Source organism: Amphiura filiformis, chromosome 4 (genome assembly GCF_039555335.1).
Source record: "Amphiura filiformis chromosome 4, Afil_fr2py, whole genome shotgun sequence".
Classification (NCBI taxonomy): domain Eukaryota; kingdom Metazoa; phylum Echinodermata; class Ophiuroidea; order Amphilepidida; family Amphiuridae; genus Amphiura; species Amphiura filiformis.
In genome coordinates, this window is record NC_092631.1 from 66,959,503 (window position 1) to 66,982,673 (window position 23,171).

The following is a 23,171-nucleotide window of genomic DNA, read 5'->3' on the forward strand; positions in this document are numbered from 1 at the left end:
AAATTTGATAATATCAGAATAATGTTGCTCAAATTCAGAAATTTTACCCCCGCAAAAATCAAATTCAGTCTCCTTAAATCCGCCATTTTAGGCCAATTCACTACATTATGAGCGCCATAATGTAAACTAATGGAAAGCACATTTTCTGGCAAACAATTATTTTAAACCATCTCCCGACACACCCCAATTAATATTTAGCCCGCGTGGTTCATGCAGACCCCTTCCAGACCAGTCTTGGAATTTTGCGAAAAAATATTCCATATTAAATGTCAAGTCTGTATGTTATCCATGCCTCTACCAGCAGTACATAGCAATACTAGTATGTCATCATGCATGCCTCTTTCAGCAGTAGGCTAGATAGCAATTCCAGTATGTCATCCATGCCTCTATCAGCAGTAGATAGCAATACTAGCTGAGGGCCTATGTTATCCTTGCCTATCAGCAGTAGATAACAATACTAGTATGTCATCCATGCCTCTATCAGTAGGCAGTAGGTAGCAATGACAATATGTCACCCATGCCTCTATCAGCAGTAGATAGCAATACTAACATGTCATCCATGATTCTATCAGCAGTAGATAGCAATTACACTGGTACATCATGCATCAACTGTAGATAGCAATATAGCATGTCATCTATACCTCTATCAGCAGTAGATAACAATACTAGTACCGGTATGTTATCCATGCCTCTATCAGCAGTAGATAGCAATAACAGTAGCCCCCCCCTCCCTATGTCATCCATGCTTCTATCAGCAGTAGATAGCAATACTAGCATGTCATCCATGATTCTATCAGCAGTATATAGCAATTATACGGTATAGCATGCCTCTATCAACTTAGATAACAATACTAGCATGTCATCTATACCTCTATCAGCAGTAGATAGCAATACCAGTATGCCATCCATGCCTCTATCAGCAGTAGATAACAATACCAGTATGCCATCTATACCTCTATCAGCAGTAGATAGCAATACCAGTATGTCATCCATGCCTCTACCAGCAGTAGATAGCAATACCAGTATGCCATCCACGCCTCTATCAGCAGTAGATAACAATACTAGTATGCCATCCATGCCTCTATCAGCAGTAGATAGCAATCATACCAGTATGTCATCCATGCCTCTATCAGCAGTAGATAGCAATAACAGTATGATGTCATCAGTGATTCTATCAGCAGTAGATAGCAATTATACTGGTATGTTATCCATACAGATTTGGTCCCTAGTCCCCCTTCCTTCACGAAATCCTGCCTGCTCATCAGATATTTCTTGCTCCATTTTGTTCTTCATTCTCTTGACCAAAACAAACAAACATAATAAAATTAATAATGTAAAAAAATATTATGTGTGTAAGGATTTGTGTAGCATATTTTAAGGTCATTATACCGTGTGTATGAAATAATAAACTGGCAACACCGTTTATTTACGCCAAAACAGCACGGAAGAAAATTGACAGCTGGAAAGAAAGTGAAAGTCAAAAATGGTGAATGTTATGATTCTAGGTAATTCAAGCATTAAAATGTGATAACATTGCATTGATAAGGAAATATACGACGGGATCTACCTCTTGGCCGTAATTACAGGACTTTTCTGCAATCATGGCGGCGTTGGCGACAACAAATACGGCAGGTCCTCCGACTTCGATACGGCAAAGTACAGAACAGATCGTACGAACAACACTGGGCCCCATCCCCACGACCGCATCAGCAATTTTGCCTGTGCAAACTACTTTGAATTCTGTTATTACTACTTTAAATTCCACAACTATAGAGAGTAATATAACGACGACGACGGCGCCATTTTTACCTGAGATCTTTTTACAGACGACTGCGGCTAAAGTTGTTACAGGAATTTTTGCTTTTAGTGCAATTATCATAACAGTGCATCAGGTGAGTGGATGAGGTCATCTCTAATTCTAAATGTAAAAATAATTATTGATAGAATAATATGTAAAGTAAAGCTTATTAAGGTGTATTCTTCAAGACATTGAAACATCGCTACACCATCATGAATGTACACGATGCGTGTGATCCAATCATATTTTATTTTATTATGTAACAATGCAAGTTACGGCGATCCTGACTTTTAGACCACCCGCGCTATATAGGGCTCAAATATTACTATTTCATCAAGGTTTAATATTCTAACAAGCTTAAACTAAAAGTTTCATCTAAGGAGTCAAGCTTTAAACTATTAAGCAAAAATATCCAACAAGTTAAAAACAATTTTTACCCGTTTTTTAACAAGCTAAAACCAATTTTTGAAAAGAAGCTTAAAACATCAATTTTTTCATCGTAAAAATCATCTAAAAAGTCTTTAAAAATACAGTGACCTACCTAATATTACTAATCTATGTTTCCGATGATATCCAAGAAGATAAAATATTGTGAAAGAGGGCAGGGTTTTGAGTAATGAGGGAAATTTCGGGTAAAATACATTACGCTTTTTCTAGAAATTCGCCATCTTGAATAAATGCTGAATTGCGTCGGCGCAGTAAAAGCGATGTCAGACGCGCTTGAAAATGAATGATACGCTAGCGTAAATTACCGACAAAGCGAGCGTACATCACGCGCTTCTGCCACGCGAAGACGTTGGAGCTAGCATCACCGGTTTTGTTACCAGCTCATTTACGTCAAAAATAGCTATTAAAACATGAATTTTGGAACAAAATAAAGCTTGTCCGATGGAATAAAAGGTATGTTTGTACAGTTGATAACATGTTTAACCTTGTTGTGAAAGTTTAACATGATAAATTTGTAATTTTTACCTTATATAGCTCGGGTGGTCTAAAAGTCAGGATCGCCTAAGTTACAGTACACAAATCGAGGTCGTTAATCTCTCACAATTTACCGCAAAATATGTTATTTTATTGTTCGAAAGTAAATATGTGTACATCCATATCTAAACGATGCACTTGTCGGCTGCTACATGATTAGTACATGTGTCTCATTTCACATAATAGCTAGGAATAAATATCAGACTCATCTCAAGTGGAGGTCACTTCAAATCATCAAGTCACATGCTTAAGGGGGTACATACATTGTACTACACCCCTGGCCAATTTTTTTGACTATTTTTGCATTTTTCTCAAAAATTCTTCTGGCACATTGGTGACAAGTAAGATAATATTATAGCTATAGGGGCAAGGACTACAACTACTATACTGAAAATTCAGCAACTCAAATCAAGTTATTAAATTGATTTATCGATCAAATATTGGTTTTCCCTCATTTTTTACTGTAACTCCACAACTGTTGTCTGTGCTGTAGGTAAAATAAAATTTCCAGTGCAGTAGTTGTAGTCCTTGCCCCTATACATGTAATATACATATCTTACTTGTCCCCAATGCGCTATATTAAGTTTTGAGAAAAATGCAAAAATAGGCACAAAATTGGGCAGGGGTGTAGACTCGTGTAGTAGAGTTGGGCCGTTAGTCGCGACTATTACTGATAGTCGCGACTACGACTATTGAAAACCAAAAGTCGACTAATGCAAGTATATTTTTGTGTTAAAAATTACTTTAAAAGTGCCAGTTATTCGCACCAAAACCAACCAAATACTAACATATAAACTGCGAAAAATGTGAAAAAATGTTAGTCATTGTCTTACCAATAGTAACACTAACCAACAAGTAATCATAATGTCCATAAATCATCATTAAATTGGTGTTATTGACTTGTTGTCGAACTACTTTCCCACAAGATAAAAGCCGTTAAAAAACTCAAATTACTTAGAACTGTCGAACATCTCATTATGATTATATTTATAATTTATGCAGCGATAACAGGTGTAGCAGCGTCATAGCGTGCATGTACAGACCCAGGTTGGGTGTTTGTACCAACTACTGAAGGTATGAGATTATTTCAACTTTGGAAAGAAACAGCGAGAACTCCCGAGAAGTGTTTTCCAAAAGGGAAAATTTAGGAAAATATTATTAGATTAGAAGTACTTTTCACGTAATTTCAAAAAGCTACATAGTACATGCTTAAATTGTGGTAACAGAATATTTAGAAAGCTACAGGAAAATAAACAAATTAGCTGACAAACAGTTGTGATGTTGCAATGCCACCCCTGTAGCGACAAATGCAGTAGTCTAGATGAGGTCAGGTGGCGTGGGTCGGAGGTGAAAGTTAATCGTACATGCACGATGCAACACGTTCATGAGCATACCATGGAAAATATGCACTGCGGATTACATTACCGGGCAGGAAATTCCCTGCCGGTACACAAAATTAAAAAAAAAATTTTTTTTTTTTTTTTTAGTTTTTTTTTAGTTTTGTAGTGTCCCTGGACCTAGACCTAAATGCTAGGATCATTCATGGTTGACCTAGAAAAATTTGAATTTTGCACGGTGTTTTGTGTTTTTAATAAGAAAATTGATATTTTGTATTCATGTCACACTCTATTAATGATATCAAAATGCATACAAACTTGTAATTAACCTTTTTTTAATGGCACCGGAGTGCTCTCTGGCACTGCTGCCGGTGCTCGGATCCACAGAGAACGTCGTGGCACCGGAGTGGTCTCTGGCAGTGGTCTCTGCTGCCGGTGCTCGGATCCACAGAGAACGTGGCACCGGAGTGCTCTCTGGCACTGCTGATGGTGCTAATTGTATAATAATATCAAAATGCATTTTAATAGAGTATGACATGAATACAAAATATAAATTTTCTTATTAAAAACACAAAACACTGCAAAATTCAAATTTTTTTTTAGGTCAACCATGAATGATCTAGCATTTAGGTCTAGGTCCGGGCGGGACACTACAAAACCGGAAAAAATAACTTAAAAAAAAAAAAAAATTTTTTGCAAAATGCCAGGCCTAATGTACATGTAGTGTCATAACAACATTTATGATTTTCATCGCCCCCCTCCCCCAATATGGTCAGGAGGGTGTATTTTACACAGAAATGAATGGTCAATTTATAACACATTTTAAATACAAGGGTCTTCCTCACCAAATTTTCAGAAAGTTTTTACCATACATTGTACATGTTATATATTTTACTTGGCCTTTTCATCATAAAATTTGTAGTTTGTCTGTCTGTGTATCTGTCTGTCCATCTTTATTTTTGGAACTGACAGGTCGGATGGCCCTCAAACTTGGTGGGTAGGTGCTTTGGTCCGAGCCAGAGCAAGTTTGCATCTGGATTACTATACATATTTACATTGTACCCAGGGACTCCAAACTGTGGTCGTCTCTCTTACTCCCCAATAGTATGCTTGATGGAGGGATGGAATGAAACGAACGACCCTGGACCGAAGCGAGACAAAAATGTCAAGGTCATTTACTCATATAGGGGTAATCCTTATTCCTGGGTCAAATCCCCGTAGACATTACAAATCCATGAAATTTGGTGGTAATGACCAGACCACTGAAGCAAGACAACAAATGTCAAGGTCATTTTGGAGTCATTCGAGCAGGGGCTATTTTAACGTGCCTCACCGTCACGTACGTGTCGCGATAAAATATTTGTGCAGTGACAATTAACAATCCGTGTAGATATGCTTTAGTAGTAGACAATGGTAGAGCCTTTCTTACGGTCACATTCAGGTAAAAATGTCAATTTTTTATTTTTGAAACGCACTCTACTTCATCAACACTTTTATCTCATTGCCCGAACGTGACGGTGAGACACGTTAAAATAGCCCCTGCATTCGAGTCAAATTGCCAGATATTTGCAGGTTCATGAAATTTGGCGAGAATGACCACCGACTTGGTCTGAGCCAGAGCAAGTTTGCATACTACTCCCCAATAGTATGCTTGATGGAGGGATGGAATGAAACGAACGACCCTGGACCGAAGCAAGACAAAAATGTCAAGGTCATTTACTCATTTAGCATGTATGTACGTCATCCACCAGTGGAGTTCCTGCGCCCCTCTGCAGAACTTCCGGTAGTGGATGTTCTGCGCTTCGAAGCGCAGATAAATCCACTGTCGGAGTTGCTGCGCCGGGCGCAGTCCCTTATATGTAACGGTGGATCATTGCTGCGCTTCGGGCGCAGAACATCCACTGTTGGATTAACTGCGCTCGGAAGTAAAATAATAGATTTTTTATTATAATAACGGTGGATCATATTTGCGCTCGGGCAGAACATCCACTGTCGGAGTTGATGCGCCCGGGCGCAGTCCCTTATATGTAACGGTGGAACATTGCTGCGCTCGGGCGCAGAACATCCACTGTTGGATTAACTGCGCTCGGAAGTAAAATAATAGATTTTCTTATTATAATAACGGTGGATCATATTTGCGCTCGGGCGCAGAACATCCACTGTCGGAGTTGATGCGCCCGGAGCAGTCCCTTATATGTAACGGTGGATCATTGCTGCTCTCTGCCGCAGAACATCCACTGTCGGAGTTGCTGCGCGCGGCCAGTAAAATAATATAATTTCTTATTATATAACGGTGGATCATTTCTGCGCTCGGGCGCAGAACATCCACTGTCGGAGTTGCTGCGCTCGGCCAGCAAAATAATAGATTTTCTTATTATATAACGGTGGATCATTTCTGCGCTCAGGCGCAGAACATCCACTGTCGGAGTTGATGCGCTCGGAAGCAAAATAATACACATTCTTATTAGGCCTATATTAATAATTATACATGCGTATACATGTAATAACTAGTATTAGGCCTATTATAATAGGCATGCGTATAATAACTATAAATGGATCATTGCTGCGCTCGGTCGCAGAACATCCACTGTCGGAGTTGCTGCGCTCGGAAGCAAAATAATATATTTTCTTATTATAATACTGGTGGATCATTTCTGCGCTCGAGCGCAGAGAATCCACTATCGGAGTTGATGCGCCGGGCGCAGTCCCTTATATGTAACGGTGGATCATTTCTGCGCTCGGCGCAGAACATCCACTGTCGGAGTTGATGCGCTCGGAAGATAAGAAAATGTATTATTTTGCTGTCAATTTGGAATTATAGTTATTATACGCATGCCTATTATAATAGGCCTAATACTAGTTATTATACCTAATAAGAAAATGTATTATTTTGCTTCCGAGCGCGTCAACTCCGACCGTGGATGTTCTGCGCTCACGAGCGCAGAAATGATCCACCAGTATTATAATAAGACACTAGTATTATATTGCTTCCGGCGCAGTTACTCAACAGTGGATGTTCTGCTCAGCTTAGCAATGATCCACCGTTATTATAATAAGAAAATCTATTATTTTAATTCGGCGCAGTTACTCCAACAGTGGATGTTCTGCTCGAAAGCGCAGAAATGATCCACCGTTATTATAATAAGAAAATCTATTATTTTGCTTCCGGCGCAGCAACTCCGACAGTGGATGTTCTGCGCCCGAGCGCAAATATGATCCACCGTTACATATAAGGGACTGCGCCGGGCGCATCAACTCCGACAGTGGATTCTCTGCGCCGAGCGCAGAAATGATCCACCAGTATTATAATAAGTAAATATATTATTTTGCTTCGAAGCGCAGCAACTCCGACAGTGGATTCTCTGCGCCTCGGCGCAGAACGTCCACTACCGGAAGTTCTGCGGAGGGGCGCAGGAGCTCCACTGGTGGATGACGTACATAACTCCATTTAGGGGTAATCCTTATTCCTGGGTCAAATCCCCGTAGACATTACAAATCCATGAAATTTGGTGGTAATGACCAGACCACTGAAGCAAGACAACAAATGTCAAGGTCATTTTGGAGTCATTTGAGTCAAATTGCCAGATATTTGCAGGTTCATGAAATTTGGCGAGGATGACCACCGACTTGGTCTGAGCCAGAGCAAGTTTGCATTATTTTGTTAAGTGGATTACGATTTACGTGCTTGGTACATTGTAGGTGGATGGAACTAAGCGAACAACCACTGAAGTGAGACAACAAGTGTCAAGGTCATTGTGGGGTCATCCAGGGTAAAATTGCCATAGATTTTTGCATGGTCATGAAATTGGCTGCGAACAATCACCGAAGCAAGACAGCAAATGTCAAGGTCATTTTGGGGGTCATTCAAGGTCAGCAGGGTTTAAATCCCCATAGATTGCAAGTCCATGAAATTTGGTGGGAAAGACCTTAGACCACCAAAGCAAGACAACAAATGTCAAGGTCATCCGGGGTCAAATCACCATAGGTTGCAGGTTCATGAAATTTGGTGGGAACAACAGGGGTGGAATTTCGACGCGAGTCGACTCGCGCTGAGACTCCCGTACAAGTCCTATTGCATGAGTCCATGTGGACTCAACTTGAATGCTTGATCGGCTCATTCACAAAATCGGCAAATTTTCGTTCAACACCGACTCGCCATCGCGAAAACACGACACTGATTTTTAACAACAAAGCCAATTATTAATCAATACTACCGATTAATCAATAAAAGTTTCTAACCAATGCAGTGATTGGATATCTACCCATCCACAAAATCAGCCAATCATAACTGGTTTCTATACACGACGGCACTGTGACCCGAGTCTGCAAAGCCAGCCCCTCGCCCATTTTACCCATAATTCTTTTTATAAGAAATAAAAGCCGAAATCGTGTGCTCACTTCCTGGTATATCGGATCTTGTGGTAAATGTTTACGACTGTCAAAATTGCACTCTGCGCTCTCACGCTGTCATCGCCAATCACACGTGTTTGGAAGGTTACCGCACGTTGGAATGTGTTAAATTAAACGATTTTGGGCCAGATTTGTGATCATTTCTGTGCGAGTGACAATGGCTAGCAAAACGGGTACCGGTAAAGCAATATCAAAGGACGGACTAATGAAGTGGGAGGACGATTTAAGAGAAAACTATTTATTTGAGTACAACGAAAGTTGGTACAGATACAATCAGAGTGTGTTATTTAACAATCATTTATTTGCATTCTCTACACCCTTATAGTAATACAAACTGAATGCATTTTACATAATGCATGTACCTTGCCTGCCCAAAATGATCTACATTTAAGCAAGACGCTTTTGGTGAACAAAATTTGCCAATTTATTTTGGACTCCCAAGATTGTACTCACGAGAATCCGTTTTATGGGAATCCATGGACTCGCATAAAAATCTCCTGCGAGAATCCACTTGGATTCCTGTGGCACTTAACGAAATTCCACCCCTGGAACAACCACCAAAGCGAGACAACAAATTATATCAAAGTCATTTTGGGGTCATCCAGGGTCAAATCACCATACATCGGTGCAGTTTCAATACTTTTGGAGGGAGGGACCACTGGAGTGAGATTCTAATTTAAAAATTAACTGAAATTTCTACAGTCTATGCTGAAATCTTCTACAAACCACCCAAATCAAGAATACCTCTGTTTATAACCTGGTGATAGTAATTACAACAAGATACAAAAAACAATGTCTAAAATTTCCCACTTGGAATGATCATGTGTGTCTCCTTCAAACAAATAAAATCATGTATTGGTAGATTGAATGAGCAAAATCAGAAATTGCCCAACTGATTTTTTACAAATCTGTAACCACTTCATATAGAATAATGAGAGAGAGTGAGGGAGGAGAGAGTATATAAAAGAGAAAGTGTAGAAAGAGAACAGAAGAAAGAAAGAAAAGGATGGGAGAGAGAGGAAGGAAGGATGAGAGGGAATTTGCATTATAAATTAATTCAGTGATCTCATCAGCGAAAAGTATGAAATTTTTTTAATTGTGTATATAAGGATAAGTCTTTAAATTTTAAAGACTTGTCTTGTTAGGTATTTCTGAAATTAAAAAAGTTGGTTAAAAACAAGGAAACAACAATATTGACAAAGTTAAAGCCCAATTGTATTCATGTAGCTACAGATTCTTGTAATGTCTTATTTTTGTCTTAAAATATGTACACATCTTTCATCAGGCTAGTAGGCTATGTTAGAACACAGCTATGACACTAACAAAAGTGCCAAAATCTGAATTTTAATGATTTTTACGATCTGGCGGATGAGAAAATCACTGAAAAAAATATGTACAGTAAGACCAATACTGATGACCAAAAAAACAACCAACCAACCAACCAAACAAACAAACAATTGATCACTTAGCAATTAGCATTGTCATTCTATATTCAACAAAATTTGATTAAACTGTCTGCAACATGTCACATTTACACGTAGTAATTATGGAATTCTACAAATCATAATTGACTAACATTTGTTTTTAGTAAATGGCATAGCAGCTAAAGGCTATTCCATCACGCATGGCAATGGATATGCCTGCTCCATAACGATTAGATACAAACATAAGTAAAGGCTGCTTAATTTTGAGAGCTGTGGACAGTTTCACAACACTCTGTAGGGGTCATATTTGTTCGAACAAAAGTCTTAAGCACCCCTGATTTTATACATGGTGAGTAATCACTAATTGAAAGTTCAAGTGAATGATTGTACATTTTATATATTAATGGCAAGTGCCGTTTCTACCACAAAGCAACTGTGAGAAGATAACTAGGCATCAAAGCGCATGCAGATAATGATATTATATTTTATGTACCTTGTACATGTGCTAAATCGGATTCCCTAGGGTGGGTAAATTTTTATGGTTATTTTTAGAAAACGGAATACAACATAGAATTTAACAAAGTGAATTTTGGTCTCTACATCATGGGAACATACATGTAGGTGATTGTATAGGTCATACAAATGTACATAGTCCCACCTTGTCAGTGATGGGCCATTGTGTCCACAATTCTATAACTAACTGTAGATTTTTTTTTGTTCTTCACAGATTTATATGCACCTGAGACACTACTCATGTCCCGGAGAACAGAGGTGGATTGTCCGAATCCTGTTCATTATTCCCATCTATGCCTTCACTTCTTGGCTAAGTTTGGTGTTCTTTAGTCAAGACCATTATTATGTGTACTTTGATAGTGTGAGAGACTGTTATGAAGGTAGGTACATTGTAATCTAATCCAGGATAAGGTTTAACATGGCAATACTGTAAAAGTGGATATTTTTGTGCGATTAATTTTTTGCGTTTTGCCAATTTTAAACTGTTTCCCATGTTTTTGAATTTACGATTCTAGGTTTCATTACATAAGCCTATACACAAAAGGAATATATAATTTGTGTGTTGTTATTTTCACGATAGCAGCTTGGAATGCCAAAAGCGTGAAAATAAATGTAGCGTGAAAATGTCCACTTTTACAGTAGTCATTTTGTCAACTTCTGGTAGAATTTACACTTCCAGTTGTTTTTCATTTTTATAGCCCTTGATCAGAGCCCTTGTAAAACTAGAAAGTCAATGTAGACACTGCTTCCTTACAGATCCTGTTCTGTCAAGGGTCTTTAGTGACCAGAAAGCCATATTTGTAACACTACCTACAAAGTCCCCATTCTAGAAAGTACACTCACCTGCCGACACACCTTCTAATCCCTCTTCAAGCTACTGTCAGAGGGGATATGTCATGTTATTTTGGGATCAGTGTTTTTGTGTATATTGATTGGATTTGGAGCAAAGCTGGATCATTTCGTGAAATATAAGATGTCCCACCTATGTACAGGGTGGACTTACAAAAAGGACTATGGGGGTGGGGGTACATGTAGGTGAGGGAGGAGTTGAAAAAGTGGGTTATTAAAGAAAATGGAATTATTATTTCTAGGTAAGTCCTAGAATCCTTTGTACAGATCGCACATTGGAATGTACAGTGGCAATGTGCACATTGATGTAATGTTATGTTTAAAAATGTGCCTAAAAAGAGATGTAGTTGGGGTTAAACTTTAGCTAAATTTCTGTAGCTTGGTTCAGGAAATTATTCTTCAGGAAAAGTTGAGAGGTTGGTGCAAGAAGGCCTATCAGCAATATTGACAATTTCTGAATTCTATATTACTAGGCGGTTACCCGTATTTGGCGGTTCTCGGCTGTCGCGATTACCTGGCTGATGGTGACTGTACTCGCCAAGTTTTATGCCCATAGGACTGTTTTTACTAATTTGACCTCAGATGACCCCTTGTGACCTCGAAATGACCTTCCAAAATTTGGCTCTAAATGTTGACTGTACCTACCATGTTTCATGCCCATATGACAGTTTTTAGTAATTTGACCTTGGATGACCCCAAAATGACCTTCCAAAAATTTGACTCTAAAAGGTGACTGTACCCACCAAGTTTCATGCGATACGACATTTTTACTAATTTGACCTCAGATGACCCTGAGTGACCCGGATGACCCCAAAATGACCTTCCAAAAATTTGACTATAAAAGTTGACTGTACCCACCAAGTTTCATGCCCATACGATAGTTTTTACTAATTTGACCTCAGATGACCCCTGGATGACCTCAGGTGATCTTGGCCCACTAACTGAAACAAACTTATTCTATCTGAGGTCCAGATGCACCCATCCACCAAGTTTGAGGAACGTGCGACCCCTAGTCTCCGAGAAAATAGGTGGAAAACAGTTTTTACTAATTTGACCTCAGATGACCCCTGGGTGACCTTGACCCACTAATCAATACAAACTTGTTCTGTCCTAGGTCAAGATGCACCTACCCACCAAGTTTCATGCCCATATGACAGTTTTTACTAATTTGACCCCTAGATGACCTCTGGTGACCTTGACCCACTAACCAATACAAACTTGTTATGTCCCGGTCAAGACGCACCCACCAAATCAAGTTTGAGGAACGTATGCGACCATCAGTCTCCGAGAAAAACAGTTTTTACTAATTTGACCCCTGGATGACCTTGGGTGACCTTGACCCACTAACCAATATAAACTCGTTCTGCCTGGGGTCAAGATACACCCACCCACCAAGTTTGAGGAACGTACGCGACCCCCAGTCTCCGAGAAAAGAGGCGGACAGACAAACAAACAGACAGATGGACAGATGGACAGATTACAGATTCTGGTGAATTATAGTAAGATACACCTGAATCTAAAAATATGACACCAGACACAGGGACTGTCTGTTGGAATTTGTAGGAGAGCATTAAATAGCTCTTCTGTAGCTTTCAAGGAGAGCTGTTTATAGCAAATTACAATAGAATATAAGGAGAGAATGGTCAACTAAGGAGAGCTAAAATAAAATCACTCTCCTATATCAGATTTAAGGAGAGCAGTAGAGAGCGATTGCTCTCACTCTCCTCAAATGGCAGTCCCTGCAGACAACTTTTGCATCTTCTTGCATTAACGCCAGGAAATTTGGAATTGGGATTCGTGACTTTTCATGATTCCGTTAACTGTAAAAGTGGTACTCTTCTACACAATCTTCAGTTTGAATTGGACAGCAAAATTATACTGAAAATACAGCAATTTTAAAATGAGTTACTAGCTTATTTTTACCCCCTCCCCTCAATTGAATATTGTACATTTCCCTGTTTAATGTCAGATGGCTCTGAGCCAGTATAAGAATCAAATCTGGAAATGAAAATTTGCAACTCACCTTACCAGTCTTGAAATACCTTTCCTGTTCAAAAGATTCCAAGCTTAGTTTATAATGTCATTAGAATCCTCCGCAACTCAGCCTTGGCCTTGGAACACTCTCAAAGCCGTCATATTTTAACAGCCATTGTCGGTAAGAATGGGACCGGATTGGGACTTTGTGATTCAAGTGCGTCATGGATTTTCTTTTAAAAAAATAGGATGATACAACATCAGTCCCAGAAACTACCCCAAAAATTTTAGCTTCCTCGCTCATTTCGTTTGTCCGAAAAAAATCATTGAAATTTTGGCCTCATAAACATCGTTAAATGGTTTATCAATTAGCAGCCACTAGAAAATTGTGCGCCAACGCTGGCCCAGTGAAAAGAAAACATTTTTTGAATCCTTTTATGGGTATCATTACAATGACACAAAAACATGGTTGGGTTACCATTGGCGCGTCGTAATAATCAAGATTAAAATATTAGTGAAAAGCGCCCTCGTGCTGTTTTATGTGGCTTAAAACTCATTGCGCCATTAAGCACCCATGAAAAAAGCAAGTTGAAATGGATAAACTAATTATTTAGAATCAAATGCAAATGCAAAATTGATGGGTGCTCGTTGGCGCAAGAAGAAAATGGAGGTCAAAGGTCAAATTTTCCAATTTTGAGCCATTTTCACGCCTCATTAATTTCATGCGCCAAGGTCGAAGAACAGAAAAAGTGGTGTTCAGTGGTAAACAAACTGTAACTCTACTAAAAGAAGCAGTAAAAAGCTTGGGTCCTGTTGGTTTAGTATTTTTTATGATTTTCTAAATATCATCTTAAGGCAAGTAAACAGTAAATAATATGCCATGCCGTACTATATCACGAACTTTAAGCGTCCTCTACTAGATGTGCCAACAAGTACCCATGGTGTTTTAACTTTAGTTAGTTTATTCAAGTGCTGTTGCTTGCATTTCTGTGGAAATAGGTGTGGGCTCATGTTGGCGCAAGGATATTTTAAGGGTCAAAAGGTCACTTCAAAATCACAAAATGCTACTTTTATGTTGGTTTGTGCGACCAATATGCAATCTTCAAGTATCCATTTCTTGATGCGCCAACAAGTACCCATGGTGTTATAACTTCATTTAGTTTATCCAAGTGCTGCTACTTGCGTATCTGTAGGAATATGTTTGGGCTTATGTTGGCGCAATGATATTCTGAGGGTCAAAGGTCAATACAAAAAACTCAAAATATGACAAATTGCATTCTTTGAGTGTTGGTAATTTCAATGACAACAAGATCCCATAATCTTTTCACTACCTATAACCTATGCCAACTCGATTTATTACATTTTTTCATAAAAGTAAATTGGGATACTATTGACATATGATTGTGAATATTTAAAGAGCCACATATTACAAGTATGTGACCAACTTCTGCATTTTTATTTAAAATGCAGAAGTTACAAGCTTACAATGTAATATTATTACATTGTATATATATTCATGAAGATCAATAGTGCATTTTGACTGCAATGAATCAATATACTTAAACATGTGCAGGCTTATAATATTTTTGAGTTCCTAAATATTTTTGTAAACCATGAAAACTTAAAATGTGTACCTTCAACTTGGTTTGTTGTGGATGGTCACATGATCTGAAAATGCAGGGTAAAAGTTTCGATTTATACACATTCTGCATTCAACTAAATTAAAGTGTTAACTTATATTCTTAAATATCACTGTGCCATGAGCATCCCATTGTTATGACTTCAACAACAAAGCACTCCATTTGTGGTAGAAATTGCGACAATGTTTGTGCACATTTTCACAGTTGCACAAACAAAAAATTGCTCTTGACTTTAGGATTGACCTTTGACCCTTAAAATATCCTTGCGCCAACATGAACCCAAATAAATTTCTACATAAATGCAAGTAACAGCACTTAGATAAACTGATTGAAGTAAAAACATTATGGGTACTTTTTGGCACATCTAGTAGTTGACGCTTGAAGATTGCGTATTAGTTGCAGGAACTATCAAAAATTAGCATTTTATGGTTTTGGATTAACCTTTTGACCTTAAAAATATCCTTGCGCCAACATGAACCCATACTAATTTCTACATAAATGCAATTAACAGCACTTAGATAAACTGATTGAAGTAAAAACATTATGAGTACTCTTTGGCACATCTAGTAGTGGATGCTTGAAGATTGCATATTGGTTGCACGAACTATCATAAAGCAGCATTTTATGGTTTTGGATTAACCTTTGACCCCTAAAATATCCTTGTGCCAACATGAGCCCAAACTAATTTCTACATGAATGTAAATAACAGCACTTAAATATGGTGAATGAAGTAAAAACACCATGGGTACCTGTTGGCACGTCCTGTTGTGGATGCTTGAATATTGATGGAACCCCTATTTGGTCTATTATTTACTATTTACTAGGCTTTTGGATGATATTTAGAAAATCATTAAAAATACTAAACCAACAGGACCCAAGCTTGTTTCTGTTTCTTTTATGAGAGTTATAGTTTCTTTACTACTGAACACCACTTTTAATGTTCTTTGACCTTGGCGCACAAAATTAATGAGGCGTGAAAATGGCACAAAATAAGAAAATTTGACCTTTGACCCCAATTTTCTTCTAGCGCCAACGAGCACCCATCAATTTTGCATTTGCATTTGCTTCTAAATAATTAGTTTATCCATTTCAGCTTGCTTTTTATATGGGTGCTTAATGGTATAACGAGTTTCAAGCCACAGAAAACAACACGAGGCGCTTTTCACTAATATTTTAAACTTGTTTTTTTCTGACGCGCCAATGGTAACCCAACCATTTTTTTGTGTAATTGTAATGACACCCATAGAAGGATTCAAAAAATGTTTTCTATTTACTGGGCCAATGTTGGCGCACAATTTTGTAGTCATTGCTAAATGATAAACCATTTAACGATGTTTTTGGGGCCAAAATTTCAATATTTTTTTTTTTTCAAAACGAAATGAGCGAGGAAGCTAAAACTTTGGGGTTATTTTCTTGGAACAATGTTGCATCATCCTATTTTTTTTAAAGAAAATTTATGATGCACTTGAATCACAAGAGTCTGAATCTTACAGACAGTGGCTCTTAAATGGACTCAGGTTGAAAATCATATTCTTTATGCTAGAATTGATGGCTATGTGATTGGACAGAGTCGCAGTAATTAAGTCATTCATGTACTAGAAAGACAACGATGCAAGAGAGCGCACATGAATTACCATACTCAACCTAATAATTGCCCTGGGCACTTTTTTTAGGGCAGGTTATAATTTGACGTTTTCTGTTTTTTGTTTCCAGTTGTTTTCATTCTAAATATCTGAGACTCTGACCTCTCCCATAATATTTTCAGGTGCCACCACTTGCTTTTCTGGTTCTTACAAAGTGCAATCTTATTCATTACAATTGAATGTATTGTTCTTAATTACACACTTTTCACATATTAATACTAGCAATTAATTTATTTTCTCTTGCTACAGCCTTTGTGATCTATAATTTCCTGAGTTTATGCTATGAATATTTAGGAGGAGAAAGCACCATCATGTCAGAGATAAGAGGACAGTGTGTAAGGTAAGTTCAATTCAAAATATCTAATTGGTACCTCATGCTATGCGGAATACATGCATGTTATAGCTGTTATTAGGGTGTTCCGAATAGGTTAGTACTGAAATACATTTTGCCATTATATGTTCCCTCAAGGGATCAGATAGCAACGTTTGCACAGTATTTTTTGTGGGACATGAGAGCACATCAGACATCAATTTCATTCTGAATATGAAGAATGTCCTTCTGATATCAAATAATTTTGATTTTTTGAATTGTGGGATAATACAAATTTTATTTTAAATGATTAAAAATTGATATTTTGGGCATTTAACAGTCCACATAGCAAACTTAATAAATCTAATGATATAATGTACTTTTAAGTGTATGTTGCTGGGAAGAAAAGTCATCTATCATTTGAAAATTTTGACCTTCCGTATTGAAGATGTACATTTTTTCCCAACTTAAAAATATAATTTGCCATAAAATTTGTATTATATCGCAAATTTCAAAAAATCAAAATTACTTGATATCAGGACATTCCTTATATTCAGAATGCAATTTTGTGTACGTCTGATGTGCTCTCAGGTCCCACAAAAAATACTGTGCAAATCCGATCCTTTAGTTTAACACATTGTGAATTCTATGGTAACATTGCGCATGGTATATTGATGACATTCAGTCTCTACAAAGTAATGTAATTTTCATGCGATTTGAACTTCATGCTTCAATTATTAAAAACACTAGTTATTAATATTACCATTTGTGCACGTATACATTGCTGCACTAAGCTTTTTATAATACTAATATTATGCATGAGATATGATATTTTTTATCAGTACTAATACTATAAATTATTTGAAATAACTTAATTTCCTACAATGAAAGTAAACCTATGTACATTGCAACTGGGGTTTTATTTTTGTGCTTTTAATTTTGCAAGTGTTCTCACTGACTAGTAGTAAACAATTATGGATCCGAAACTACATGTAGGGTTTTTAATACTGTAAACACACAGGAACAACATGAAAGACACAACGTAAGTGGGAACATTAAAACATTTTTCCAGCTAAATTCTAGCTTTCTTGCACTTATTTCCCCTATTGGGTTTACTCACATTTTATCCATGCTGATTGCATGTAGAGCGAAATGAATGCAGTCTGTTTTATTGTGATACCAACTGGAATGGTTCATTGCACTACTAAAACCATATGTGGTCGCATGTCATGAGTTGGGTACAATTTCCATTACATGGTCAAAAATGACAAAAAATGTGTTTTTGGATATGTTGTATATATTGACAATCTCTAATAATTAACACCATTTTTAACCTTAACACATGCTTAATTTTTGAGAGAATGCTTAATTAGTAATTAATTAATACACAGGTGTCTATGTAAATCTCAATTTTCAAATGTGTTTTTCTCAAATCGGACCTCAATTACAAAAATGACTGTAAAATTTTTATTTTATGCAAGAATGTCATCAGATTTGGAGAATATGTTCTCAATACATTAATGCTTCAAATGAACTTTTAAAAATAATTGTACATATGTTAATTACATTGTGAAGGTCAATGACCTTTTTACGAGTAATTAGCGAGATGCTTATGGCTCTGGTTTTTTTAACATGTATCAAAAGGCTAAATGACACTTTAGGAGACCCCAGCAGAAACACATGACCTATTTCCAGATAACTTTTTATATTTTTATGTAGTGTAGACCTAGGCTAATCTCCCATAGCTTAACAAAATTTGTCCCAGTTTTCTTTCTTTACTTGAGACAAGACCAAATGTGCAATTGTTAACGGAAATTTGTCAACCTAACAAAAGTGACTAATTTGTTTTGTTTACAAAATAAAACCAGATCAGCTCTGAGTATTCTGTTCAATATTTTATGAACACACGTTAGTACAAGATCCAAGAAATCCAAGATTTACATAAATAATTTCTAACATGAAAAAATTTTGAGCACTTGAAAATTATGTTTCGGACGTTACATTTTCCGTTAACAATCTTGCTCTATTTTCAACATGATCTAAGTTATTGTTTTATCAAGTAAAACATACACAAATACTTTTAATGTATGCCTCAGGGCAATATAAATAATTGCAAGTGCAAATTTTGTATCGGTTGAATGTTTTCAAATTATGGTGAAGCATTACTTAAATGTGTCTCATTTTCCGTTAACAGTTTTGTAACATCCGAAAGAATACATATTGTCTTATAATTATGTGAAGAACAATACTAGCTTTGAATTTTCATTATTAAGTTGAAGTAGATATGACAACAAATATCTAAATGAAAAATGATTTCACTTCCTCTTGACTTTATGTAAAATGTTGGCCACACAATTTAACATTTCCGTTAACAATGGTAACATCCGAATCAAATGTAACATCCGAGACAGAAAAAGTGACATTTTATTGAAGAAATTTAATTAGAGGGGAAATAAAAGGGTCAAATGGATTGGAAATCATGGGAAGGCTATAGTAGAAATATTTTTTACCATACCCAGGTTTGTTCTTTGAGTGTGCAAACTGTTAACATGTCAAGTTTGTTTCGGATGTTACAAGGCAAAATGTTAACGGAAAGTGAGGCTAGAATATACACTTAAATGAATGTGAATTTCTAGTAAATGTGGTATATATTCTCATTTTCCTAATATTGCTGACTCCATTTCACCTTTGTAAACCTTGCTAGTGGAAAAAATTACAAGTTGTTAGCTCTACAATATCTATTGTCTCTATGCACAACACATAAGATAAAAAGCAACATAATTGATTTGGTTCACTCCTTTCAAATTAATTTCATTACTGACATATTCACATATCCTAAGAAATGTATTTTAAATTTGAAAAGCAACTTACACTGAATATTTCTCCATACACTTAGCAAAATACTTTGATTTAAAATATGCTTCGGATGTTACCCATTTTTTGTTAACAAGTCCAAAATGAAGTTGTAATTTCAAAAAACTTTATAATATTTTAGCATTAGATGATATCTAAAACTTATTGAAAATAATAAGTAGCAATTTTATCATAATCGTTTATTTCAAAATTTAAAAAAAGCTGCATTTTCATAAAAAAGTGATCATTTTAACATAAAATATATATGTACATATGTACATGTGTTAGGCCAATTGGAATCACTATGCACATATACCAGAAATGAAGCAGGAGAAATACTTATTATGCTTCATACAGCTTCATTATGTCTGATAAAACAATAAATTATCAATGGAAACAAATTAACCACTAAGAAAAATACTCTTAACAACAAACAGAACAAGTTTCATGGGAATTATTTGTTAACACAGACTTACATGTATGAGCTGTTTTAATACGATCAGTTTTTGCATATTTTATATGTGTGCAAATGATAAATGATTGTGCCTTGCATGAAACAAATTCTGAGTGTGCATCATGGCAACATACCTGTTGTATATATGCAATGATCTCATGTTCGTTAATTCATCTTCCAACCATCAAACTTTGTAAAAATGTTAACAGCATGTAACATCCGAATCACCACCTTTCATTATACACATATTATACATATTTTGAATCATTTGAATAATTTCCAACAGGTTTTCTGATTCAAAGTGATTGATATTTATGCTAAAATAATGAAATGTCACAAATGTTTCCCTCAATAAGTTCAATTAGATTGCAATTGCATGTTAACCTAATGTAACATCCGAAACACTCTGAAGTTGGGAAGACGTAAAAGAAAGCCTGATTATGATTGTAAGACAGGTGTAGCCCTTTGTAGTATCAACTTAATGCTTCATGGAGCTAATTAATTTGATTTATTATGATTCCAGTGCACATTTACAATAAGGATGTGGGTAACAATGTATGAATAAATGCCATATCAGTACATGTATATACATTTAAATTTAAAAATTTCTGCAGTAAGATGAAAATATCATTTAATGATGATTAGATTTGCAAGTGATAGGTTTAATCATCTGACAGTGATTATCACTTACATTTTTGAACTAGTATGTGCTTAGAAATAGGGCCAGATACCTGCAAATAATGCATGTTAACATAATAATGTAACATCCGAAACCCACAGTATCTAGAGTTACATTTTTACTATAAAGGCATTATCAAACTTATTTTGATATGTCAGTACTTGGTTATCATTACCTTGTTCACATATGGATTAGCAATATATGTGGATGAAATTAATTACATTTAGAGCATATTTTTGACCACCAACCCTGCTATTTTGCCCATTTTTCAGTTTCATATGCCTGAAAAGTTGCCTAAAACTGATCGCAGAATGGCCATATTTGGTCAATAGTAACTTTGACTCATTATTTTCCTATCACAACTAACTTGGTAACTAATGGGCATTACAGTAAGCAATATCTAGCTTTGGCAACAAGTTGCTTTTTAGAAAAAAATCTCATTTGGCTAAAGGGTCTACAAAGTTTACAGACCAAATGAACAGAATTAAGCTCCAAGTTTTGTATTTTCAAAAAATTCAAGTCATCTGCTTTGAGAAATGACATATTTTAAGTGTCTTCTGTCAATTTCATTTTTACCCTCTTAGTTCACACTTTTGATACATGTTAAAAAAACAGAGCCTTATTCTATTGTTGAGGAAATGAATATCAAGAAGAGAAATGTACATTAGCATATTGCTAAAAATACTGAAATTCAACTAGGATTTCATTAGAAATGAAAAAATGGAACATATAACCCTTTAAGGTGGTACTACACACCTTGATAAATTTGTGACTATTTTTGCATTTTTCTAAAAAAATAATATCACACTGGTAACAAATGTTATGTATATTAGAGGGGTAAGGAATCCAGTTACTACACTGGAATTTCAGTGACTCAAGACAAGCGGTACGTTATTTATGAGAAGAAAAGAGGTACCGGTAGAATGTACCTCATTTCTTAACATATATAATGAACACCTTGTCTTGAATCACTGAAATTTCAGTGAAGTAATTGAATTTAATCCTTGCCCCTATAATATAACTTTTGTTACCAGTGTGTAGTTACTTTTGAGAAAAATGCAAAATTAGTCACAAAATTGATCAGGGGGTGTAGTACCACCTTAAGTAGTCGGTAATTGTTTTATTTGTACAAATTCAACATTAAAAAGCTGTCAATACATCATACCCTCCCCAGATTTGAAAAAGTAACCAGTAGTTTTGACATGCTGACATGTGAATTTTCACATAGGCCCTATTGCACACTCCCGCATCCGCCTGCTCCACATCCGCCTGCTCCTCCACCCCTGGCATTTTTCATTTCAACTGATGTGATTTTTTTACTGAATAATGTATAGTTATATGCTTCAGTAGACTGAAAGAGTATAATATTAGGCTTAAAATGAGGTATCAACCACTGCTCTAGGATATGGGGTTACGGAAAGCCAATCAAATTTGTATCGCAATTTTCAGAAAAGTGTAATCCCTCCACCCTTTTAGCATACCCAACTTATGACATGCGACCATGTGCAGTTCTTTAATTACAAAATGTATGCCTCCATTTGTAGTCTTACATATATGTACATTTACAGCAAGTAATAAAGGCATGTACCTGGTACACAATGTATGAAACATGCTAGTCATTTTAAAGTCTTAATTGAAAGTCATTAATTAAAAGATTATTTCTACATAGTTTCTCCAAGGCTCATTTTAGAATAATTAGTGGTATTCTAGAGGCTGCCGTTTTAATTAATGTTGCCATTATAATTAAACCAGAAATTGTGGAGTAATTCAAAATGATTACAATTTTCCTTTTTATTATATTACGTAACACTTAGTGAAGTTGTGATTCCCAAAATTTTGCCAGGATTTTTGCCAACATCTTCAGCTTTCCTATTGATTTATGTAATTTGTACATGTGCAACAATCCTGTAAGTAAAGGTGTTTGCAATGCCCCTATTTTCCCTTTAAACTGAACTAGGCCAACTCAAAAAATAATAATATCGCTATCAGATATCGTTAGTAATCTGTCAAGTAATCCTTAACTTCCCTTAATTTGCGTTATCGATATTGGGAACATTTCCTCCACTTGTGGTCAATATGGTTTAAATCTTTACAATGACTTTGACAGGTGATATGAAAACTTCAGATACAAATAAAATAATAAATAAAAGTTGCATTTCCTGGCTAAAGTAACCCAAATGTATTATTTATTTGCATTTTTTTTTTTTGAGAAACTAGATCCTGGCAGATTTATCTGGTCATGTATGTATTATAAATGAAAGTTAGAAGAATTTTAAATTCTTGTTGGCTATTATGTCATTTACTAT

General features: G+C 36.2%; 1 protein-coding gene across 2 annotated transcripts in view; it reads left to right on the forward strand.

The window, feature by feature from the left end:
• The first annotated feature begins 1,438 nt into the window (after positions 1–1,438).
• The window catches only part of LOC140151250 (transmembrane protein 184B-like), a 43,672-nt gene continuing 21,939 nt past the window's right edge, over positions 1,439–23,171 (forward strand). For both annotated transcript variants that reach the window (XM_072173521.1, XM_072173520.1), the window contains exons 1-3: positions 1,439–1,892; positions 10,678–10,843; positions 16,819–16,909. In XM_072173521.1, coding sequence (XP_072029622.1) covers positions 1,602–1,892; positions 10,678–10,843; positions 16,819–16,909 — 548 coding nt within the window. In that variant the 5' untranslated portion in view covers positions 1,439–1,601. The remainder of the gene's footprint in view (positions 1,893–10,677; positions 10,844–16,818; positions 16,910–23,171) is intronic.